Source organism: Anas platyrhynchos, chromosome 11 (genome assembly GCF_047663525.1).
Source record: "Anas platyrhynchos isolate ZD024472 breed Pekin duck chromosome 11, IASCAAS_PekinDuck_T2T, whole genome shotgun sequence".
NCBI lineage: Eukaryota > Metazoa > Chordata > Aves > Anseriformes > Anatidae > Anas > Anas platyrhynchos.
In genome coordinates, this window is record NC_092597.1 from 18,427,217 (window position 1) to 18,450,550 (window position 23,334).

Sequence of the window (23,334 nt, forward strand, 5' to 3'; positions counted from 1 at the left end):
CCAGACCCCGTCCAGCCCAGACCCCGTCCAGCCCAGCCTTGAACACGTCGAGGGATGGGGCAGCCACAGCTTCTCTGGGCAGCCTCTGCCAGTGCCTCACCACCCTCATACTAAAGAATTTCTTCTTTATGTCTTATCTAAATCTACCCTCTTTTAGTTTAAAGCCATTGCCCCTTGTCCTATCACTACACTCCCTAACAAGAGTCCCCTCCCCAACTTTTCTGTAGCCCCCATTAGGCACTGGCAGACCGCTGTGAGGTCTCCCCTATGCCATTCCTTCTCCAGGCTGAACAACCCCAACTCCCTCAGCCTGTCTTCGTAGGAGAGGTGCCCCAGCCCTCTGAGCATCCTCATGGACTGCTCTGGACAATGCTGAGATGCAAGGCTGTAGCACTGTGGTAACTCTGGGCAAAGGGGTTTTGTGGCACAGCTGCCCTGAAGACATCATCTGAGAGGAGCCCAAGGGGGAGGGTCAGATTTTGGCAAGGCAGAAAGGTGGGAAGGACAAGAGCAGAGAGTGCCAGAGGGACACAGACACAGTGGACGTTGATGCCACTCCATTAGCTAGAGACAGTAAAAAAATGAGGGATTTCATAAAGATACTTGCTTGAATTAAATCCCTTCTGAAAGAAAGCAGCATTTAGAAATCACTCAGGGTTACATTTGCTTTCATGACTCTGCCACTGGAGCAAATCTATTCATCACAGCCCTGTATTAATGAATTAGTTAATTAAGTAGCTCGTTATTTAATAACACAGATTGTAAGTGTGATGAAATAAAAGTCCCCTTTGTAGCTAGAGGCACATCTTTGCCAATGAGCTAAGCAGTTTGTAGTTAATCAGGCATGCTTGCTGTCTGACACGGTCAGAATTTGCTGAATCACAGGCAGTTTATTTCCAAGGTTATTGCTTACAGTCATTTCTTAGAGCTTGTCAGGGCCTCCAAGCCCAGGAAAGTTCGAAGCTGTCCAAGGGCATGTACACATGGAAATGCTCAAACTCATTGGAGGTCACCAGGGCACAGTTATTTCTGAATCAGCACTAAATTACCTGTTGGTTTATACTGCCAGGTACAATGCTGAAGGAGGGGTTGGTTCATTAATAAGCAATAAAGCCCCAGAGACTCTAGCTCTAAAATACTGAAAAAGACAAGGACATAATGGAAACGTGGGTTCAATGTTTGACACTGGTGTGGCTTCCCTGGGTGACCCTAAGAAAGCTCCCTGATTTACATCTGCTTTGGGATATCTGGGAGTGCTGCTTGGTATCCAGGTCAGGGTTTGTGCTTCAGCTTCACATTAGGAAGAGATTTGTGGGGCAGCAATGCTCACCTTTATCTTGGTCGTGTCAAAGATGGCTGGGTGTGAAAGCTGAAGGAAGCCTCAGCTTGCTGGTCTATAGGGTCCTTGGGACTCAGGGACAGTGCAGAGCACTTTGGTGCGTAAGTGAAGCTTTAGTCTCTCTTTGCCTCAGGTTGTGATATGCTAAACAAGCCTGAGAACTTTCCCTTGCCTCACAGAGGATGTGCAAGCACTGTAAGATGCTTAGGTACTGCAATAATAGGAGAGGAGGGGGAATAGGCATCTAGGAGAGGCTTATAGGCCATGAGTGTTTCTCCAGCAAAAAGAAGTTAATCTCAACAAGATGGCCAAATTCCAGTTCACGCATATGCATTTCTAAGATGTCTCTGCGTAAATTACCATCTCCACGAGTTCTGGCACTCAAAATCAGACACTTCTCCCACTAGTCCTCCTGCTGTGATCCTCTCCCATCATCCACGGTTTTGTTCTTTTCCCCTTCACCTCCTCCCTTCTGACTAAGCTCTCAGCTGCGATTTCTCCCTCCTTTTGCTCCTTGAAGCAAGTCTGTTCATTATTTATTAGCTACCATACTCTTATACCATCTGTCTCAACTCATTATCCATATTCAGCTTGTCAAATTGACCTTTTAGGGCCTTTCTGTGGAATCCTAATGTGTAGTCTGGCCCTCCTTATATAGCTCAGTGTTTCTAAGCCATTGCTTTCCAACTCCTACTGTTAGACGTTCCTCTGTATCTCACGGACACCCAATTTACTAGTCTGTGTCCTTAGCTTCAGAAAAGCTGTTTATTCTGCTTGACTGATGCTTGTTCTTTCTTTCGTCTGCTACATACTCACTGTGCCAGCTTGCTGCAGCACATACTGTCTTAGATATGACCTTTAAAGCATCTGTACCAAAAGAATATCAGGCTTTAAAATATAATCTCCCTTAACAATCACGGGGACTTTCTGTCCCTCGGTTCATAATGTAACATGGCAGATTACAAGTTCAGCCCACTGTGAAAGTCACCACCACATCAGGCAGTTGGATTTTAGTGCCTGATGCGCTGGAAACCAGAAACCTCCCTCAGCACACTCGGGATGGAATAGCACAAAAAAGTGTAACAGCATTAGAGCAGCAGAGCCAGGTTCTTACTTAATGTAAATCAGGATGGCTCAATGAAAAACAACGGGACTCTTGACATTCATACCACATCCAGCCGTGCCCCCAAATTCACAAGCTATTGTGAACGCATGATCTTCAAACATAACTTCACAGAAATTATGTTGCTGTAGCAAAGTGATACAGGATGCTAGGGACATATAGATTAGGTATTTTGCCACGGTGAAATAAAATATACATGGTATGGACCTGGACAGGAATATGTATAAACCACCACAGATCAATAGAGATTATCCAGAAACTGTAAGACAACTTAAGTTCAATAAACTCTGTAGCAGATAATTTTGAACTGCTTTCTCTGTTAAATAATTAATCTGATCGGCTGGTAGCACACCACATTGCTTGAGCTCTCTTTTCCCTTCATTCTCAATACACTGGGGCTGCATCAACACTGATCATCCTCCCATTTACAGCATAAGCAAACTGAATAAATGAGTACCGTCCCAGAGATCCCAGCAGCACGTTAGAGAAAATCATTGATTTTTACACTAAACAGAGGACTTTTACCCTATGTGTCCTACCTGCACTGCAGGGGAGCTATCATTAGGTGCCATCTGTACTGCTGAAAGCCAGTTCTTTGAACCAGGTGATTTCAAGTCAATGACTTTCAAAACTCTTGCTCTTCTTTTAACTCACAGCTACTCATGCGGGATCTGTGGCACAGATAGCTTGCTTAATAAGCTCCACAGAGAGTTTTTGAACCTGTGTTACATATCTATCAAATAACTTCTTAATAAAAAATTAGGAGAAAATTGTTTTTGTTCTTAGCTTTCACTTAATGTAGAGCTCAGCTCTGAAGCCACAACAAAAGAAACCTCTTTATCCAGAGCTGACTCTTTAAGATAGGTACCCATTACAGACATGCACAAAGCAGCTTTGATTTTTAAATCTCTGTTGTCCAGACCCAGTTAGCCTCTTGTGAGTATTTGCAGCAACAGTTGATTGTTATAGCAGTAAACACATAGCTTTGCACCTGAAAACCATTAATTAGCATGCCTACACAGATATACAGTGTCTTTAGTAGCAAAGTAGCTACCTTTTGCTCCCAGCTACCACGTGGCTGATAAAAAAAGTAAATAGAAGACTCACTCATCTGCCTTGATTTCTTGAAATGAAACAGCTCTGTTTTCTGCTAGATTTTCTAAAAAATTCAGGCTGGAGTTGACATTCCTCCAAATCCAAGGGCTCTGACCTGGGATTGCGATGTGGTCCTCTCTCAAGAAGGCCTGGTGACCATGGTTTCTTTTGGATTTTATTTGCAAGGACAAACATTTCTTCCATTCTTGAGGGACTGGAGAGGAGATGGGAGGAATCAGGAGGATTTTTAAGTGGTATATACACTGCCCATTTATCTGACAACGATCATATATGAACTATATAACTCCTATGTGAAAAGCTGACCTGTATTTCTAAAGAGACCAGATCTTCAGTGAATTAAATCATTTTAATGTACTGACCAGTGCTCAGATCTGAGACCATCCTATTCAAAACTCCTTGGGGACTCTTTTCTCATTACCACCTTAGGATTAGTATATTTGATGGAAAGAGAAAGCAAGGAAAGAGACTGATGAAAACATGCAATACATGGCCTATTTTGATACAGTCAGCTCCTCAAGTGGTCAATAGGTCTTTAGCCTGAGTGATATTCCCCACAGCCAACTGTGTCCAAAAGTATTTCATAATCGTATACTCCAAAGCTTTTCTTCCTGTCTGGTTATTATTTTGGCAGTGAAATAGAGTTGCAAAAAGTCAAGCAAGAATTAGTGAGGATTACAGCTGAGCTCTGACAGAGATGGCCTGAGATGGGTTTATAATCCTTAGGTATGAAGCAAGAGCTGCTGTTATTACTAAGGAATAGATTTTTTTTTTCCTTGTTAGTGGATCAATAACCTGTCAGAGCTTCCATCCTTCCCTGACCATCTCCCACCCTCCTCTGAGCACAATTTGGACCATTATCCCCACTCCCTGACTTCTGATTTCACTTGCTTTCAACCTCTCTGCCACCGAAGCCCCCTCACTCCTTTTTTCTAACTGTACTCACAAATGTATTCTCTCCAGATCTTGCCACTTTTCCCTCTGCAGGATCCTTGCCAAGAGCCCAGCCTTGCCATCTGTCCAGGAAAATGATGATACTGCAAAGCTCTCTTCTGGATGTTGAATTGTGTAGCTGGAGCAGCAATGTTAATGTCAGCAAAGATAAAATAAAATATATATATATAAAACAAAACAAATAATCAGAGCCTTGTGATGAAAAAAAGCCTTTTTCTGCCCTGCAACAGAGGTCAAATACCTTCAGTCACATGCATATAAAGAATAGGATTACTTTCCCTATATTTTATTTTTCTATATTCCCTTCTTAACAACATTCATTAGAGAATATTATATAAATGAAAGTAAATTGAAGAGCTTGATACAATTTTCATTGATAAAAAAGTGTCAGTTTTCCAAAACGTGATTTTTTCAGGTAAAAACCTGTTTCGACAAACATTTCTAATAAAAAATGGATCAAGTAGCTGACAATCTGGCACTTCTTAAATTAAACGTTTTTCCTTTTGAAACAATTCTTCATGCTTTATTTGGTGTTTATGAGAAGGGCAGGCTTCTGCCATAGGTAAGGTGAAACATTTTAATGGACCTGATCTGAAAGTGTTGTTTGTGTGGACTGTGGGGTTGCAGATTAATTTAAGCATTTTTCTTTCCAAAATGAAGGAAAAATTTTAGAACTCTTCTGGGGGAAAATAATTTCTCTTAGTTAAAAACTATGGAGCTGGACTGCAGAGGTCAGTGGACACCTGACAAAGACATTGAGCCTCATTTATAGAAAAGGGAACACAGGGAGCTCATCTCCCATCTTCAATTTATTTAGGCTTTTGGGGCATAAGTTGCCACTTATTCATGCAGACACTGCTGCAAAGGGTTTGAGCAATCAAGTGACAATGCTGTGCCCTTCCCATTTAGAGCTGGGGACACAATCCCCCAAGCATCTAAGTGACAGTCCCCCAATACTGCTCAGGGAGTCTGCAGCACAGCGCTGCAACACCCCCATCTAGCAGCGTGGCGACCAGACCTTGCTACAGCCCTTGGTCTAGTAACACTCGTGTAAATGTTGGCTGTCTGAAATCCAAGCAAGAGCTCCCCTGGGAGCTGCGAGTTGTTAAGCATCGCGAAAACCTGCTCCTTCATGTGTACAAATGGAGCCATTAATTGCATCCTCATTAAGAGGATAAGATTGGAACTTTACAAAAGCCAATAACACTGATCTGCGCTATTCCCTTTCCGAAAGGATTTCCTCTCCAACTCCTTCACAGCCAGCTTTGTGACTGCAGTGTCCTTATGGCCGCAGCAGGATCTTGGGCATCTTCCCACTGCTGCCAACAGAAAGCAGCTCTGGGGGCAGGGATGTTTGGCCAGAGGAGTTGTCCTTCAGGCAGAATATTAAACCTCTCTGCCGTCAGTTTTACAGGGATTCTTCTGATGAATGCTAAAAATCCCTTGAAAGCAATCCTGCAGTGTTCCTGCACTGCTCCCCACCTGTAATTCCTTTGCATTAGGATTTACAGAGCCTCCCCCTTCAGCTCTGTGAGACCTTCCCCTTTCGGAATGGGGAAAGGCAGAGAGGAGGACCCAGATTTCAGTTCCTAGCTTGACTCTGACCCCACCACAACTGAGGTTAGTGGGGACAGAAGCACTTTGGGGAGACCCAGAATAAAGTTTCCCTACCTCCGCCCCTCTCCCCTGCAGTTTCATGTGTTGCATGTTTAAGCCTTGCCTGCATGCCTTGGTTTTGTAGCAATCATTTAAAAAGGGCCCAAGCTTGAAATAGGCTCGATGTTGTGTGTACATTTGTCTCAAGCTTTCGTGCATCACTGCAAAGTATAATTACAGCGATCCAAGCCTGCAATCTTTACAAGAAGTCATGATTTCTCATCTCAATGCTAAATGGGGCTGCTAATATGAGTAAGTGCAGCTTAGCTCAAGTGAAAGGGTGTTAAAGAATCAGGTCTAGAGTGAATCAGCCCCTGCATGCAAGGCAATGGAAGGAAGCAAGTAGCGTGAAATATCTAAGAAAAATATTGAAGAGTACTAAATAACAGCCTGCCTCTAAGCACTGCCCCTTCTCCTGGGGGAATCCCCCAAAATATCCATCCTACAAGCTCAGTAGGAAGCCAGAGACTCTTATTTACTGAGTCTTGTTTTCTGAATTGCACATTCTTCCTCACACGGGTGGCAGTCACTGGTCTATGGACTCAGCAGCTCATGTCAATATTTCCTATGCTGCCCATGATGTGAGTGAACTCATAGAGTAAAAAACAATCTTTGTGTGTCAGCAAAAGAGCACAGATGCTTAAACAGGGCTTTTCTGAGTTCGTGGGCATTTGTGCTCCTGCAGTTGTAGGAGGCAGAGTGCCAAGCTTCCAGCCATGGCTTTTTAATAGTGAAGGAAAAGGTTTCCGGTGCTTGGTCTTCAAGAACATATTTCACTTTTTGAAAAAGGAGTTGTAAGGCTAGAGGTAAGGCCTGTGGAGATCTGGAATCTGATGAATCCTGTTCTTAATCATTAATAATATTAATACTTCACTTCCTAAGACCAGTTTTCAACCTACTCCTGTATCAACCAGAGGACAAGAACAGTGAGGTCACTGCAATTCCTGCTCTGACATTTGAGGTCACTTTGAAATATAACCTGCCAACAAATCACAGAATCACAGAATTTCTAGGTTGGAAGAGACCTCAAGATCATCGAGTCCAACCTCTAACCTAACACTAACAGTCCCCACTAAACCATATCCCTAAGCTCTACATCTAAACGTCTTTTGAAGACTTCCAGGGATGGTGACTCCACCACCTCCCTGGGCAGCCCGTTCCAGTGCCTAACAACCCTTTCAGTAAAGAAATTCTTCCTAACATCTAACCTAAAACTCCCCTGGCGCAACTTTAGCCCATTCCCCCTCATCCTGTCACCAGGCACATGGGAGAACAGGCCAACCCCCACCTCGCTACAGCCTCCTTTAATGTACTTATACAGAGCAATAAGGTCACCCCTGAGCCTCTTCTTCTCTAGGCTGAACAAGCCCAGCTCCTTCAGCCGCTCCTCATAGGACTTGCTCTCCAGGCCCCTCACCAGCTTTGTCGCCGTTCTTTGGACCCGCTCAAGCACCTCGATGTCCTTCTTGTAGGATGCTTAAGACTTCCAAAGAAAGGTCTAATGATCCTTAGCACTTTTTTTTTTTTTTTTTTTTAAGGCTATTTCCTCTACTTTTCAAAAGAAAATACGTCTCTATGGAACTACATTTTCACTGCCTTGATAAGAACATGCCGTTCAGTCATGACACAAATCTGTGTAATCATGAAAGTTACTTCAAGACTGGGAGGTTCTGAGACTCAAAAGTACCCTTGGATTTTTTTTTTAACCATTAGTGGTGACACTCCACATTGAAACAAGAGCTGTAAAGCCGATTTAAGTGCTTCTAATGATTGTCAAATGTATTAATTCCCCTCCATATTAACATTTCCACTGTGGATGCAAGTGTTTCTCTTTAATGCTACATGCACTGTAGCCTCCTGATCTTTCTGACTTGAACAGAAAGCCTAAAGGATTTATTTATTTTTTTACTTTATTGATTGCTTTTTCTGCCCTGGAATAATGCCCTACTGCCTTTTTAACTTCATACAAAATATATTGTGTGATTCAGCATAAAGAAAGGAGCGGGAAACACATTGAAAGCAGTGACAAAAGGCAGATGGTTCAGAGCAAAGGAGGATGCTCTGGAAGGGCCTGCAGAGACCGTGTTGTAATTATATGCCATGAACATAGAGACAGTTAGACAGAAATGAATAGGAAACTTTCAAGAAGTTTCTCAGAGCAACTCCCATGAACAGCATAGGTGAGACTCTTCCTTTTATCCTGAACATCTGGGCTGCAAAAAATACAAAGAACTTGCAGGAGTGATGCCCCTCTGAGCATTTTGTGAGAGTGTTTCTACTGAATTTCTCCTCTAGAGTCATTTTAGCTGCATTTACTTTAAACCCATACATATCTGCTAAGTTACATCACTAAGTGCAGGGATAGCAATGTGATGTACGTCTGCTTTGTGCACAGCTCTATAGGTTACCTGTGTGGGTAACAGCCACATATGTGGAACTAAGGGACACGTGGCAGGACTTAGAAGGCCAGATTCATGGCTGAACTAGATGTTGAAGGTCATTTCCAACTGAAATGATTCTATGATATATACAGGCATGTACATATGCCCATGTCATTTCTTAGCTCACTTTATTTAGGCAAGTAGCTCAAAGCTTAAATTGAAGTCCACATTTCTGTGCATGCCTACACTGTGCTGGCTCCTCTAGCGTGACTCTGCTTAGTTTCCCATGTGAGACTCCTTTCAAAATCTTGTCTACAGCTGCGTGCAGCAACAAACCCAGAATGCTGGAGAGCCAGCTGGCTAAAAACAGCTTGAAAAATAATGGAAATCAGGTGTCTAAAATGAGAATGTGTTTAGATGTGACTTGGCTTCCCTCGGTTTTCCCTGCAGAGAGCAGTGATTCCATACTAACTTTGTTTTTTTGCTTTCTGTGAAAATCAGCCTCCATCGATGGTTAGAGATGGGAGAGCAGAGCTTGGTGGGACTTTGGGTGACTGTATCTTGGCAGACACTGCCTGTTAGTTGTACATCTGTCACACAGACGGGTAGACACCAGGGGAAGAAAAGAAACCATCAAATAAAATTAATTTGGGGATCTGGATGAAAAGGAAAATGAAGCTCATATTTTGTGTCATTATGATGTTAGACACTGTAGATACTCAGGATAAGCATGCTCTGGGTAGGTGGCTAAGCACAGATTTAACAACCAGAGAGCACTTTTCAGGCAGCCCAGTTCGGTAATATTCTGCTCTCTGCAGAAACCAGTACCACCTGTGGGAGGCAAGACTTCTGGGAATGGCAGAATTTGAGACCACACATCACCTTACAACCTCCTTTAGGTTCCTTTACAGTCTATGCTAGGTTCTCACTTAGCTTGGTAATTTTTAATGCCTGTTTTTGTTGTTGTTTTCCCTGAGGCTCTGGGGTTTGCAGATGCAAAACCACTCCCCAAACATTCTGTTGCCGTTTTTTGCAATGGAAAAAAATGTGTGTTCAAAATGTTGGATGTTAAACTCAATGCATGCGTGCTTGCGAGCTTACCTTTGTCTCATTGCTATTGTTTCTTCAGGACGTGACCTTCACCCCCAGGATGAATAGAGAAAAAGCTGTCAAATCCTCCTAGCTCCCTGGCTGTGCAGTTTGCTGCTCCCTTGCTGTTCACCAGCCAGCAGCCCCAGCTCTTCCCACCCAAAGCAAGGAAGAAGCCAGCAAGTCACAAATGACAGCTGAAAAGTGAAGCATTATCAACAACTGCATGAGACTGTCAAAGGGAAACTTTATATAGAAATTCTCCCTCTGAGCCTGGGCAGCCGTGTATCACATCACTTCCAAAGAACAGAGAGAAGATATGCTCAAGTAATTCAGGGCAACAATCGCACAGATCAATACATATATTTGAGTATCTGCACACAGTGAGCTGCAGCACCGAGAAATCTGCATTCACAATGGATGATGGCTACAGAAACACAAACCTCTATCAGGGGGGCAGGGACACAAACCAAGTCTCTGATGACTATAGGTACCAGGATGGCAACTACGAAGGTTACACATCCAACGATGGCTACTACCGTGGTGGGGACGAGCCCACTCATGAAGAAGATGCCCAGAGCGATGTTACAGAAGGGCACGATGAAGATGATGAGGTCTATGAGGGGGAGTACCAAGGGATCCCACACCCAGATGACATTAAAGCCAAGCAGAAGCAGCGAGCTCCTGCTGGGGATGATGACTACAGAGACCGTGCTGACCTTATGGCAGAAAGGATGGAGGATGAGGAGCAACTGGCCCACCAGTATGAAAACATCATCGAGGAGTGTGGCCATGGACGCTTCCAGTGGACGCTCTTCTTTGTTCTAGGGTTGGCACTGATGGCAGATGGGGTGGAGCTGTTTGTGGTTGGATTTGTTCTGCCCAGTGCTGAGAAGGATATGTGCTTATCCAGTTCAAACAAAGGCATGCTAGGTAAGTGCCACTTGCAAACTGCTCTTCTAATGCAACAGACAGTACTGAGGACATCCATTTCTAGTGAGATCAGCTTTGGGAACATTTGGCGGCCCCTTTCTTATGTTGTATGTCATGTATAGTCATGGCTGGGTGGGTCTGATTTGAGAAGGGATTGCAATCTGCTGAAAAGGCAGCTACTGTAAAACAGCAGCTGCAGCATCACACCACATCCCAGCCCACCTGATGAATGTGATATGGCCCTGGTACTGGCCACCACAGGCTGGATCTGAACCAGGCAGCTCACAGTCAGCAGGTCCACAAGGAAAAACTCCTTGGGATGTTCAGGGTCAAATACAAAAAAGGTTAAGGTTGACTTCTCCTAATTTAGCATCTAATGACTCAGATTTCAATGCTTTTAGAAATTAAATGGTAATGAGAAGTCCACAAGGCAGTACCATCCAAGTATGATGGATATAACAGGCAGGGGTCAGCTCGATCTGGATCACTTTGCCATCATGTTGTGGCTCCTGGTGTTGCTCGGCTCTCCAAAGTTTTTCACGACACCCAGCTTCCCCTTTTCTTTAGCTTGAAGTCCCAGCTGGCAGATCAGCTGTGCAGCCAGCTCCTTCTACACGCTAACTTCTCAGCCAGAGCAGATTGCTAATATGTACTGGGTCAGAATTAGCCTACGGAGGTTTCTCCTTAGGTCTGCAGAATGAGATTAATGTGCTGCATGGAGATTACAGGGCCAGGCTACTGACAACATCCCCTCTGCATCACCATTAACACCTCCCTGCGGTCAAAATACAAAGGCTTACTTATTGTGAGTGAGGCTGGGTGGAAAGGCTTGGATGAACACTTTTTTTCCCCTTGCACATCATAAGCCAAAGAAGGCAAAGTCTCCCAGATCTCTAAGAACCAGGAAAACATCCAGCATGTCCTGTAGTCAGAGCCAGCTGTGCAAGAGTACAGCACATCTGGAAGGAAAATAAAGTAGCTCTTGGAAGAGCTGCTTTAAGAGGGGATGGTGTGTCTGGGTGGAAGTGTACCAGGGTCACGGGGAAACCATCATGGCCTACAGTGTATTTTTTTGTCCCAGAAGACCTGTCTGATGCAAGGTGAATGCAGATTTGGGATTAGACCCCAGGCCTTGACTCCATTTTATTTTTATTTATGTGACAAAGATGTTATATAATTACCCTTATATAGACCTCTCACCTTGGTGCATTAAGGTCCTAGATATACCCCCCCCCCCTTTTTTTTTTTTTTTTTTTTTTTTGCTGTTTCTTCTTTTTTCATCTCTGAACTTGAGATTCAGGATGCTTATTCCCATAGTCAGCTAGCTTTGTTCCTGGTTTTGTGCCTGAAAAGGTATGGTAATATTTTTTTTGCTTCACAAACCACTTAAAACTACCAGCTCAAAATAGCTCCAGTCAAATATCTAAAATCACATTGCTCACAATTGGATCTTGATTTCAAAGGAATTTCCGAATTGAGCAGCTCCCTATGGAACACCGGGCTGGGTGCCTTTTCAGTGATAAGACCTTTTTTGAAAAGCAGGTCATTTATTCTGGTGACTATATGAGAACTGAGATCTTTTGAATCTCTGACCCCTTAAATATCCATCTCTGCAGTCCCTGGCAGGCACCAGAGTCAGAAAACTTCAAATGTCACAAGAAAAATCTATCTTTGAAGTATTTCTGGCCCAACTACAGGTAAAAAAGAACAAGAAACCTCCCAAGAGAGGTTTTTTCTTCTGCTTTTTCCAGCTCACTATTTGCAAGGCTGAAAGTTCAGGGTGTTCTGATAAGCCCTGGACAAACAAGGAGACATTTGGATCCGTATCCAACTTGAGCTCCAGCTCACTGCACATTAACCGAGCTAAACTGGAATTCCCAATTAGGGGAAGAGCACTCCTCCTGCTGTCCTCTCCCTGCTTAGAAAGGCAGCTTCTGAGAACCTGGTTCTGCAGAACACTTTTCTCTGTCCTAAGCTTGTTCGTATTGAGGGATCTGCAGGCAGAGCTTGCATTCATACTATTTGTTGTTTAAGCATGAGGAAAAAGAAAGAATATTCCTAACAACAACAAAGTTCATTCACCTTGATTTGAGACAGACTAAAGAGAGGGGGAAGTAGCTACTGAGGGTAACACCCGTTTGTTACTGACAGGTGCTGTACACGAGGAAGGCCTGTGATTCAGTGCTTTTCTTGTTAACCCACTTCCTCAGCAGCTGGGTGTTTCTCTGCTGCAGGTTCCCTCTTGGAGCTGGGGTTTGCCAGATGATCCTTTCTAAAAAAAGGAATTAAGTGTGGCTTAAAAAGCAGAGCGCTGCACTGGTACCAGCAATGATTACTCAAGGGCAGCAAGGAGTGAGGATGTGAGGAGGCCAGAGCGCATTTGGGGCTGCTGGTGGGCATGGGGCAGTGAGTTTTGGGGCAGAGCTGGCTCCAGCACTGCCTGGTGTCCCAGGCTTTCTCCCTGCTCCAAGCAGCTGTGGGTGCACACCAAGGACAGACAGACATTGACACCTAATAGGCAAGGCTGGGGGAGTGATATTGATGGAAATGAGAACATAATCTTCCTCAAAACCTTTCCTGGATTAGCTTCAGCACCCATCCACCGGTGACAAGAAGAAGCTAACTGCTAACGAAGCTCAGGGCCTCCAACAGATGCTCATTTCTCTCAGGGTTTCCGTTCTCTCAAAGGTCTTTGGGTTGTGCTATTACAAATTGACCTTGCTAATTCCCAGGGTTTGGTGGCACTTACTGGCTGACTTGTTGCAGAAATGGGTGCCAATCACAGAGATCTTTGCCTCCTTTTCTGTCTAATTTGCAGTGATGAAAAGCAAGAGTGCATCTGCACTGAATGGAGGGACAGGTCAGCAGAGAGGCTGCAGATTTCCCCTATTTTATCATGAGGTTTTAGAGATATGGGGTCACTGCCCACACAGGCATTGCTGTCCCTTACCTTATCACCAGGTAGCAATAGGTCCATGCAGAGAGTTCACGTTCATTCCCAGGTAACCATTCATTTCAACACATATTTGCAAAGGAAATACAATCTGCTTATCCCAGGTTTATATCAGTTTATCCAGGTGGAGTTAGAGTCGCTTCCAGGCAGCTGCAAATGGTTAAACACCTGAAAGGTCTCAGCCATAACAAGTGGGGCCAAGAGGGGAAAAAAAAAAAAAAAAAAGAGAGAGAGAGAGAGAAAATAAATCAGGTAAGTAATTGAATTCACACAGAAATAGGAAGGGACAAATGAGAACTAAAGTAGCTGCCCCCTAAAGACCAATTTAGCAAAGTTCAGCTTTTGCTTAAAGGACATTTCACATTAAATAATCTGTGTATTGCTTATTTTTCCTCCCTCGGAAAGGAAGAGGGGAAAAATATCAAGCAAATTATGGCCAAATTATGCAAAAATTACAAATAAACAGATGCCCACAGTGTTTTATGAAATGTGTGAAATGAATTTAACACTTCTTAGAAAACGTTTACATTTTGTTCTGAAAATAAACACATCTACATCAGATGCAAATTAACAGCTATTTTAGCCCTTACTATCCCTCGTGGGACAAAGCACACATTTAGAATGTTTCTGTGATGTGAATTGTTATCTCAAAGATGACTGCAGGGGTATTTAAAAAGAAAATAAAAAAAGAAAAAAGAAAAAAGCATCAACAACTCTAGGTATTTTAGCTCTTTGATTTCGTGATTTTTAAAACTAGTCATTAGTATAAGCTTGCTAACTTGTAAAATTATTTTAATGTATTCATTTCATATCATTGTTTTTGCTGAGCTTTCCCCAACAATAGTCATAATAATAATGCATTTGTTAAATTTATTACACCAGTATATTCTTTTTCAGAATATTCCTTTTCAACATAACATATCCTGACAGAAACAGACTGTATTTTCATTTGATAAGGGCAATCATACGGGGAGTTATAAATTTTCTATTTGCTGATGTGCTGAAAGGCACACACCATAATTCTTTGGAGAAATATCGTGTAAGTGTGCATCTTCAAGTGCTATTAATCACCTCCCAGAGGACTAAATCTTGAATTGGCAAGGACAGAGTAGTAAGTACACAACAAGCAAAAGAGATGGTGTCATAGTAATGTTTTAAACTTTCTCACATCCTGTGTATAAAAAACTGAAGGCACAGTTAGAGCATCAGACTTCCCAGACACCAGGGCTGCAGTTGTTATCATCATTTCACAGCTCAGTAAACTGAGACAAGAAAAATGTAAAGCCCTTTGCCCGTGACTGCAAAACATCCACACCAAAGCTGAGAGCAAAATCTGTCTTTCAGGCACACAGCTCCCTTTCCTTTTCATGGTATAGTAATAATATTTTAAGGATAATATCATCTTACAGACTCTCAGACTCGTAATGTTAGATCAAAAAACATAAAAAAGATCCCATTTGTAATTATGCAGTTATGCAGAAATTCAAGCTTGGCTGCGTGAGTCAGGTTAAACCAGATGTGTAACACCATCCTTTCTTTTAGTTGTGTGAAGAGGATGCTTTCACATCAACTGCGATAAAACCTGGCCTCATCTTCTCATTGACCTGAATTCACCTGATACAACAGTAAATCCTAATCCTGTCAGCTCAGTGGTTTTTCTCCACTTCTTCTTCTTCTTCCTTTTTTTTTTTTTTTTTTTTAATTAATTATTTAATTGTTTATATTTTTCTGGATAAATGCAGACCAGGAGCCCAGCCATGGCTCCCCTGATGTTTCCCACCTCCATGCCAAACCCCACCTTGACCTCTGCACGGGCACCCCGAGCATCTCGCACGAATTCCTGGTCTCACACTTGTTCTTGGGCAGGAAAACTTCCATGGCCCAATGAGCAGCAGCATCCTGAGCAGGAGGGATGTGCTGGGCAGAAAAAAAGGTGCTTTTGTGATTTAGGAACACCCTGCACCTTGTGTGGGGCTGGTATGGGATGGCTGAGCCCCCCTTTGTAAATGCTGTGGGAATTTCATCTGCAGAGAGTCAGCACAAACAAAACTTTGATTTAGCAGAGAAGCTAGACGGGGGGACCAGATGGTCCTGTGAATGTTGTAGTGATGGACAAGTCCTGTGGGGGGCTGTGAAGCTGGATAAGTGTAAGCAGCCACCCACGCTGTGCTGGCAGCTCTTGCTGAGGCGTTCAGCATGCGTTGCCTCTCCGGGGCCGTGCCAAAGCACTCGTGGATTCACGTATCCACCTTTGGCTTTCCTGTGCAGAATCCCCTCAAACTCCACAGCCAGATTCATTCCGTATCCACCCCCAGAGCCCTGAAAATGGAAAGCTGCCTTTCACAATTGCAACCCTTTCTCAGCAGTAGAGCCATTAGCATAGATGAGGTCTCTCTGCTGATATTTAATCAACAAGGCGAGTGCGATGAGACTCCCCCTTCACTTGATTCCCATTTAAAAGATCAGTGAGATTCAAGGCCAAAGCACTAATAAGCCTGCAAGCAAGGCCAGATAAAAAATTTCCCTGAACTAACCCTCTGCTGAGACCGTTCTCTGTCTGGGAAATGCCAGCCACCGTTAGAGCACCAGCCAGGCAGGACTGCTGGGTTTTATTCCTCTTCAAATCACTCACACACAAATGGGTCCTGGGCTTTGCCTCATCCATCTCTCAAATAGGCCAGACCTGACTCACAGCATTTCGGTCGTGTCCATTAAATGCATCCTTATATAATAGATGCTAAGCTCATAAGAGTATTCATAAGAGAGTTTCAATTTTGTTTTTATTACAGTTTGAATCACAAGATGAATAAGGTCCTAATCCTTTTGGGTTATCAGAATGCTTTCCCCATTCAAAAACACTCTTATTACTGTGCTGCCAGCAGCCTCTGTATTAAATGCAGGTAAGAAATCCCATGTTCCTGTGGCTCCTGGCTCTGTGCGGACCTGTTGGCAGAGGTGAGCTGCTGCTGCCACTCCTACCCATCGGCTTCCTCGCTGTTCTGACAGCCCAAAGGGATCTGGGACTAATGCTTCCCATTTGCTGCCTGGATTTTCCATTTATTCCTCAAGTCCTTTGCATGACTTGAAAAGGATTCTTTTAAGATGTGCCTAATTTTTAAGAACTTTAATCCCATTAATGGTCAGTGAAAGTAATTCAGGCTTGTGATGGAGATTTAGGTAAATCTTGAATTTTTCCTTTTCTTTCTGAAGTCCTTATGAGTTTGTTTCTAATGATGCCAAAATAGGAAAAAGACAGTTTGCACACACATAGCCACGTCTGCCTTTCTTTACTCCTAGAACTTTAGCCTTTATGTCCATGATTCCTGTCTAACATGGAGCACGTAGCTTCAGTAAAGGCTAATAAATTTCTTAATGTGAAAATTCTGTATATGTTACCTCTTTTCCAGTGGGAATAAGCCCAGTCAGTGGTCACATATTTTCCTTATAACTTCAGCATTGGATGACTCATAACCCCAAATTTATTCTTAGAATTTCAGCTCTTCGGTTTTCCACAGATTTTATGGGAGGCTATAGCAGACTTTCCCGCAGGCATTCATTATACTCCATTACCCGTGGAACAGTCTGCAAATAATGGCTTATTCAGAGTTGCCCTTATGATTTCACCCATCCACTGCGTGTGTTAACTTGGAAGCTGAGCTCTCCTAACACAGCCTAAGCTGCATGGTGTTGTTCTCTAGAACTATTGGTAGACAGAAGGAACACAGGAGAAGAAATACCATTTAGTGATCACTTTTCTTGGCCCAATTCTCCTTAAAATTTGTGCTTCCTTGTTATGACATGGATCTCTTCCAAAGGAAACAACCATTGCCACATTCTCCTAGCAGTACTCCAGAAGACTGTCGCTCTTACATGGACAAGTAACTAGTATGAGTAGCAACTAGTATGAGTAACTACTCCACTCAGCCCTGGGTCCCCACCACCTTATTGAACAATTTAGCATCTTACTTGTGCCACTGTTGTGTGAGTCAGTGATTTGGGGATCCTGCTAGCATGGGCAGTGCTCAGGTCAGATCTGACCAAGCAATCTTTCCATCAGCTTGTGTTTTTGTTTTTTTTTCCCCAAAAATTAATGAAGTGACGTCATGCAGTCCGTAGTGTAGGGCAGCCAGACTTTCTGGCCCAGTGGTTGTACAGCTGTGGCCAAACACCGGCCTCTTGAAACAGCTGAGAAGTGCAGGATAAAGGCAGCAGGGAGCCAACAGGAAGGGGAGCTCTGTAAGAAACTTGCTGTCTGCTGGAAAGGCTGCTGGGAAGTGATGCACACAACTTTTCAGAAGTGATTCGCTATGGAGGAATGACAGCCAAGGTGGGGTGCTAGTCCAGGAAACAGGAATCTGCAAGGCCTGAGGTTGTTCTGTACCTTGGGCCTCAAGATCTGTTAGCGGATGGAGCGTTTTATTGCAGCTGCCCCAAAAGAAGGTTTAGTAATATCAGCTGGAACACGCAGTCTTCCCAGAAGGGACCTTTCCATCACAATAAAGCGCCCTGCTGATTTTGTTTCAGCCCTGGAGAAAACATTTATCTAACCAGCATCCTTCCCCTCAGAAACTGGCTGAGCTAACAGTCCCTGGTCATCCCTCAGGCTCCCTTTACTGAAGATTTTCATTGCTTTAAGTTTCTAGGGGACAATGCATCCGTTGGCTCATCACGAACAATAACCAATTAAGGCCACGTGCTCTTAGTGAGTTATTGATATTAACAGCTCTGCTGTGTTTTATGCTGCTAGCTGTTTGATGGACGCTGTGTGGCAGAGGTTTAATCTTCCCTCCCATCACGAGTTTAGGCTCCTGGAGGAAGGGGAGTCCGAGCTAGCTGAGTCTTTGGGAATACTGAATACAACTTGAGAAAACCTGAGAAATCTCCCCATGATCAGCCCCCTCTTTGTGCTCCTGATTAGGGGGAACTTTTTGCTGCATCTGCTCTGTTCTGGGCACTGTGAATTAGACGTGAAGCATTTTAACTGCCCTGTCTCCAAACTGTCTATCCGCAGATTTTTACACTTCTCAGGGCTTGGTGGATGTGTTAAGCTCTGGGGAGCACAGGCTGTTGATCTGATGAGTGGATTTAACACAAGTTACTGCAAGATGGCAGACACAGGAAGGTTTATATTCACCACATCCTTGTGGTCACCATCAATGAGGCAAATTACACTAAAGACAAAGTCAAACCCAACTCCTGAACTCCAATCCCATCTCCATGGAGCATCCTCTCTTTCCTCGGAGCTGGGAGGTTGTTGAGCTCTGGACAGAGCTGGCTGCCTTGCACCAGCTAGGGCACTTGGCTGTAAAAAATCCCAGACTAGAAGACAGCAACAACATCCTCCACCTCCTCCTAATGCGGGACCTTTTCTGTTGTTAAGAGGCTTTGGATCAACATCTGCCATTCAGGGATTTTCTCAGAAAAAAAGAAAAAAAAGAAGAGCAGCAACAACAGCAACAATAAAAACACCCTTATATGTGTATATATAGGCAGATCCTTTTTTTTTTTTTAAAATTCTTTGGGGTCTGGTGATGTGGGCTGAACTGTGTGCTCCATGCTGGCAGGGCTCGCTGCCAGGTGGTGGCTGTGATGTACAGGGTGCATCTTCACTTCTGGCTGCTGGCTGCCCTCAGCACTGCTCCATCAGATGTAGCTCAGGAGCCAGGGCAAAGCATTAAGCCTCACGGCACTGCATTAAGGTTCTTCCTTCAGAAAGATTTTGGATTGAAAGCTTTTTTTTTTTTTTTTCCTCAGCTCTCCCTTGTAATTTGCACTTGAGTGAACAAGCAGGAGCCCAAATCTAATAGAGAAAGAGATCCCAGGCCTCCAGCTGTGTGTCTGTTGTCTCTGAGGGCTGCAGGTGACTCTCTGGACTTGCACACCCTCAGCTGCCCCTGGCAGGGCAGCTGGGCTGAGCAGGGCAGGCACTGAGCAGGGTATGGACCTCACAGAGCTGAGCGCTCACCGTGGATGGACAACCACACTGGCAAAATCCCACACCCCTGCTCTGGTATAATGTCTGTTAAGGGGCTAGAATATACCAGTCCTTTGCCTTTGACACACAAAATCCTGATTTCCAATAGACATTGTGTGGATAGAAAAGAAAGCAGAACTGTTCCCTGAGAGGTGATCCCACCATCCTGCTACGTGTTTCAAGGTGTTTCAGAGTCTGAACTTTGCCACCTGTGATCAGTGTGAGACAAGCATCCTTCAGAATGCCGCAGTGGCTCTCTTGCATAGCTTTTAATTTGGTAATGTATTTTACATCTAGTGCAGGCATTTGCAAGCAAAAGAAAGACAGAATCAGCTGCCAAGTACCTCTCTGCGTTGGTCCTTAGCTAGCTTTGCTGGATGGTACAAAACAGGCTTTGGCCATCAGACTGATTGTCTTGCTATAACATTAATGAATCACAAAAATATTCATCATCACCCTTATTTCCCAAGTGATGACTTCAACAAAACAGGTCCTGGGAGAGATGTTGGATTTCAAGAGAACTCAGCACTTGGATCAAGGTGTGGACTGACCCTCCAAAGAGCTTTGGAGACACATGCTCCTGCCTGACCCCTTCCATCCTTACATGTAGTTCAAGCACCTGGTCCATTTGCTACTAACTGCTGGGCTAATCAATTCCCAGATGCTATCCCTATCTGCAGTATAAAACTTTTCACTGTAGCTGATCAGTTTTTCTAACCCCTGCAGCATTGACTGCTATTAGATTTTAAATATTTAATATCTGATCCTGCCGTCCTTTCACTTTGTAACTCCTGCAGGCTTCAACAGGAATGTTGCCAGCAAAAGAACCATAGCTTGTGGAATGTTCTTGCTCAGTGACATCTCTAAATCTTGAAATTAGATAAAATAAATGAAAATAAAGGTAAAATAATAAATGGCCATTCCAGTGTTGTTCTTGGTAGAAGAGCCATGGAAACTGCCTGTTTCTTTAGGCCGGAGTTGCAGGAACAAAGTGAGGTAGATACAAGGAGCCTATTTGGAGAAGAAAACCATTCTCTCCTATTCAGTCTGCCTTCAATGTGTTCACAAAAACTGTCTCTTGAAGACCCCATGATAGAAGATCTAATGAAGTTGAGTTAAAAAAAGAACCCGTTTTTCTTAGCAATGTCAGAGTGGTTACTCCATAGAGCAAACTATCAAGACAAGCAGTAGGTTCTTCCTTCTCCTGAAACGTTCAGATAAAGACTCTGCTCTCTTAGACATCAGATCTTGGCGCAGTAGTGAATGAAGTACCTGTGCTACTCAGGTCAGATCAGTACCAGACTGATCCTTTCATGTAGTGCTAGGAGAAGCAGCGAGTGAAAGAGATTTTTTTTATTATTTTATTTCTCCAAAGGAAGCATGGGCAGGGTAGACAACCTGCAAAGGGATTTATCCCTGCTTTAGCAGTCTCTTCTCTCATGGCTTCTGTGTATAAACAGCAGCCAGAGAGCCTCCTCCTTGCACATCCTCAGTCCTGTTGCACTCAGAGGGGTTAGCAGAGATAAGACATCAGACTTCTGTTGTGCCGGTGGTGGCACACAGCTGGGACACGTGCACCCTAAGCTGCTTATGCCTGGCCATTGCTTACGTGCGGGGATATGTGAGCAGAGAGGCTGGGAAAGAAAGATGTGGGTCTGGTCAGATGGTCAGATGAGGGTATATCCGTACTGTAAGATGTGATGCTGTAGGGAGCAGTGAAAGGTCATGGGCAAATAAATGGGGAAATTAGGTTCTGCCAAAGGATAGAGGTTCTTTCATCTGAGATGGCTAATTTGGGGAGAATGGGGGTACTGTTCTTCACTGCAGTGTGCAGTGTAGGGGCAGCTTTTAAGCTTCATGTAGAAATTCCCAGCATCAGCCCTGGGTTCAGAACAGGTTATGCTGACTCCCCAGGTGCAAAGCCTAAAAGGGATGAACACAGTTACATGTGACAGTTACAGGAGAGTGTTAGATTTTGGAACAGCCTTTATTTTATTCATTTGGAAATATTAATGATCATTACTTGGAGCAGTAACAGTGTCTCCTAATGACACCTGCAAAATGCAAAGGGCTTTTTTAATAAGCCTGAATGTATTTCTGTTTAAATTCATGCACTGCTTTTTAAAAGCCTTGTCTTTGTAATTTTTTGGAAAAAAAGAAGTCATAAGAGTATGCAGAGCCCGGCTGGGGCAGGTCTCACTCTGCATTATGTATTCTGGTTCCTGACAAGTTTGGCCTGCCATTGAAATGGCCAGAATATCTGTGAGGCACACAGACCCTCAGTGGTATTTCCATCCTCATTTCCCTCTCAGGAGGTAGCTGGCTGTGATCTGGGGGAACAGCAGCTGATGTTGGCCACGTATGGAGCAGCAAAGGATTTTCACATGGCAAACAGGCGATCGGGTGTTACCAAACTCACTGTTTCTCTCCCTCTCTTCTAGGCTTGATAGTCTACCTAGGGATGATGGTGGGGGCCGTCATGCTGGGTGGCCTGGCCGACAAACTGGGAAGAAAGAAATGCCTCATCATATCACTTTCAATCAATGCTGCCTTCGCGTTCCTCTCCTCCTTTGTCCAGGGATACGGATTCTTCCTCTTCTGCCGCCTTATCTCAGGCCTCGGGTGGGTAGCAGGTGGATCTGTCCCATGTCCTGGAGGAGTCCCGTCACAGCTCAGCTGCTCCTGAGCAGCACCCAGGGGTGCAGGGTGGGCGAGGAAGGCAGATGGGGTGATGTATCTCTGGTACCAAGCCAGGGGGGACACTGTGGTTTAGCACATGAGCTTGTGTTTTCTCGCTCTTGACCCTGAAAGCTTAATCAGCAAGAAGGTTTGGTCATTAACATTTTTTTCTGGTACTGCCAAATTGTGCATAAAGGCCAGGGAGACTGATCAATGCCCACCTCAGTTGGCAGTCACGGTTGCCAGGGCTTTATACAAACTGGGCATTAAATGCAGCTTTCAGAGATAACAAGGAAATTGTTTATTGTAGATATCTAAGACCAGTCCAGCCAAAAAGAGATTAGTGTTTTTCCTGCACAGCATTTTGTGCAGCACATCTGTAGGTGTGCCCTTCCCTTTTAACACAAACAATCCCAACTACGTGACATTGAAGACTCATTTTTCTCATGTGCTGTTTTTTCTCCTCAGTATCGGGGGATCCCTCCCCATTGTGTTTGCCTATTTCTCTGAATTCCTGTCTCGTGAGAAGAGGGGGGAGCACCTGAGCTGGCTTTGCATGTTCTGGATGATCGGTGGCATTTTTGCTTCAGCAATGGCTTGGAGCATCATCCCCCATTACGGTAACTGTTTTGTGCTTTTGACTTTTGGCAACGTCACCTTCCTGCAACACTACGCTACTCCAAAATCCCACACAGATGACATTAGTCAGTCCTTACACAGCCCAGGATGAACAAAACTGAAAATAATAGATACCTGAAGTGCACACAAAGGGGCTGATAAATGTTTTGATTGATTGCTTGGCTGATGCTAAGGTTGTAAGAGAGATTGCTTCATGTGAAGGTTGTTTTGCCTCAAAAGCCTCAAATACACTGCAGGAATTATATCTCCAGAGCCCGAGCAGTTAATCAAAAGGACGGTGTAGTAAGCGAAAACTGGACTGAGATTATATTGCAAAAAAATTGATCCGGTTGTCAAAAGTAAGTAACTTTAATGGGGGAGTTACTGGGTGCTGTGAACGTTAGCGGTAAGGACAGCACATGTTCTTTTCCTCAGCCAAGTGTCAGCAGTCTCAGGGCTGCTGTGTATCTGTGTATCTGGTGACACATCTCTCCGGCGTGCCACGGACTGAAGTCATGTCTA

General features: G+C 44.0%; 1 protein-coding gene and 1 long non-coding RNA gene across 3 annotated transcripts in view; one reads left to right on the forward strand and one right to left on the reverse strand.

The window, feature by feature from the left end:
- SV2B (synaptic vesicle glycoprotein 2B) overlaps nucleotides 1–23,334 on the forward strand; it is a 61,770-nt gene that overhangs the window by 21,832 nt on the left and 16,604 nt on the right. For both annotated transcript variants that reach the window (XM_027466233.3, XM_027466235.3), the window contains exons 2-4: nucleotides 9,696–10,588; nucleotides 21,957–22,137; nucleotides 22,663–22,814. In XM_027466233.3, the coding sequence (XP_027322034.1) occupies nucleotides 10,072–10,588; nucleotides 21,957–22,137; nucleotides 22,663–22,814 (850 nt within the window). In that variant the 5' untranslated portion in view covers nucleotides 9,696–10,071. The remainder of the gene's footprint in view (nucleotides 1–9,695; nucleotides 10,589–21,956; nucleotides 22,138–22,662; nucleotides 22,815–23,334) is intronic.
- On the reverse strand, nucleotides 478–13,699 carry LOC110352237 (uncharacterized). The gene is made up of 3 exons (XR_002400888.4): nucleotides 13,539–13,699; nucleotides 4,522–4,647; nucleotides 478–3,771 (listed from the first exon to the last, which is right to left on the reverse strand). It is a non-coding gene; the product is annotated as an uncharacterized lncRNA (long non-coding RNA).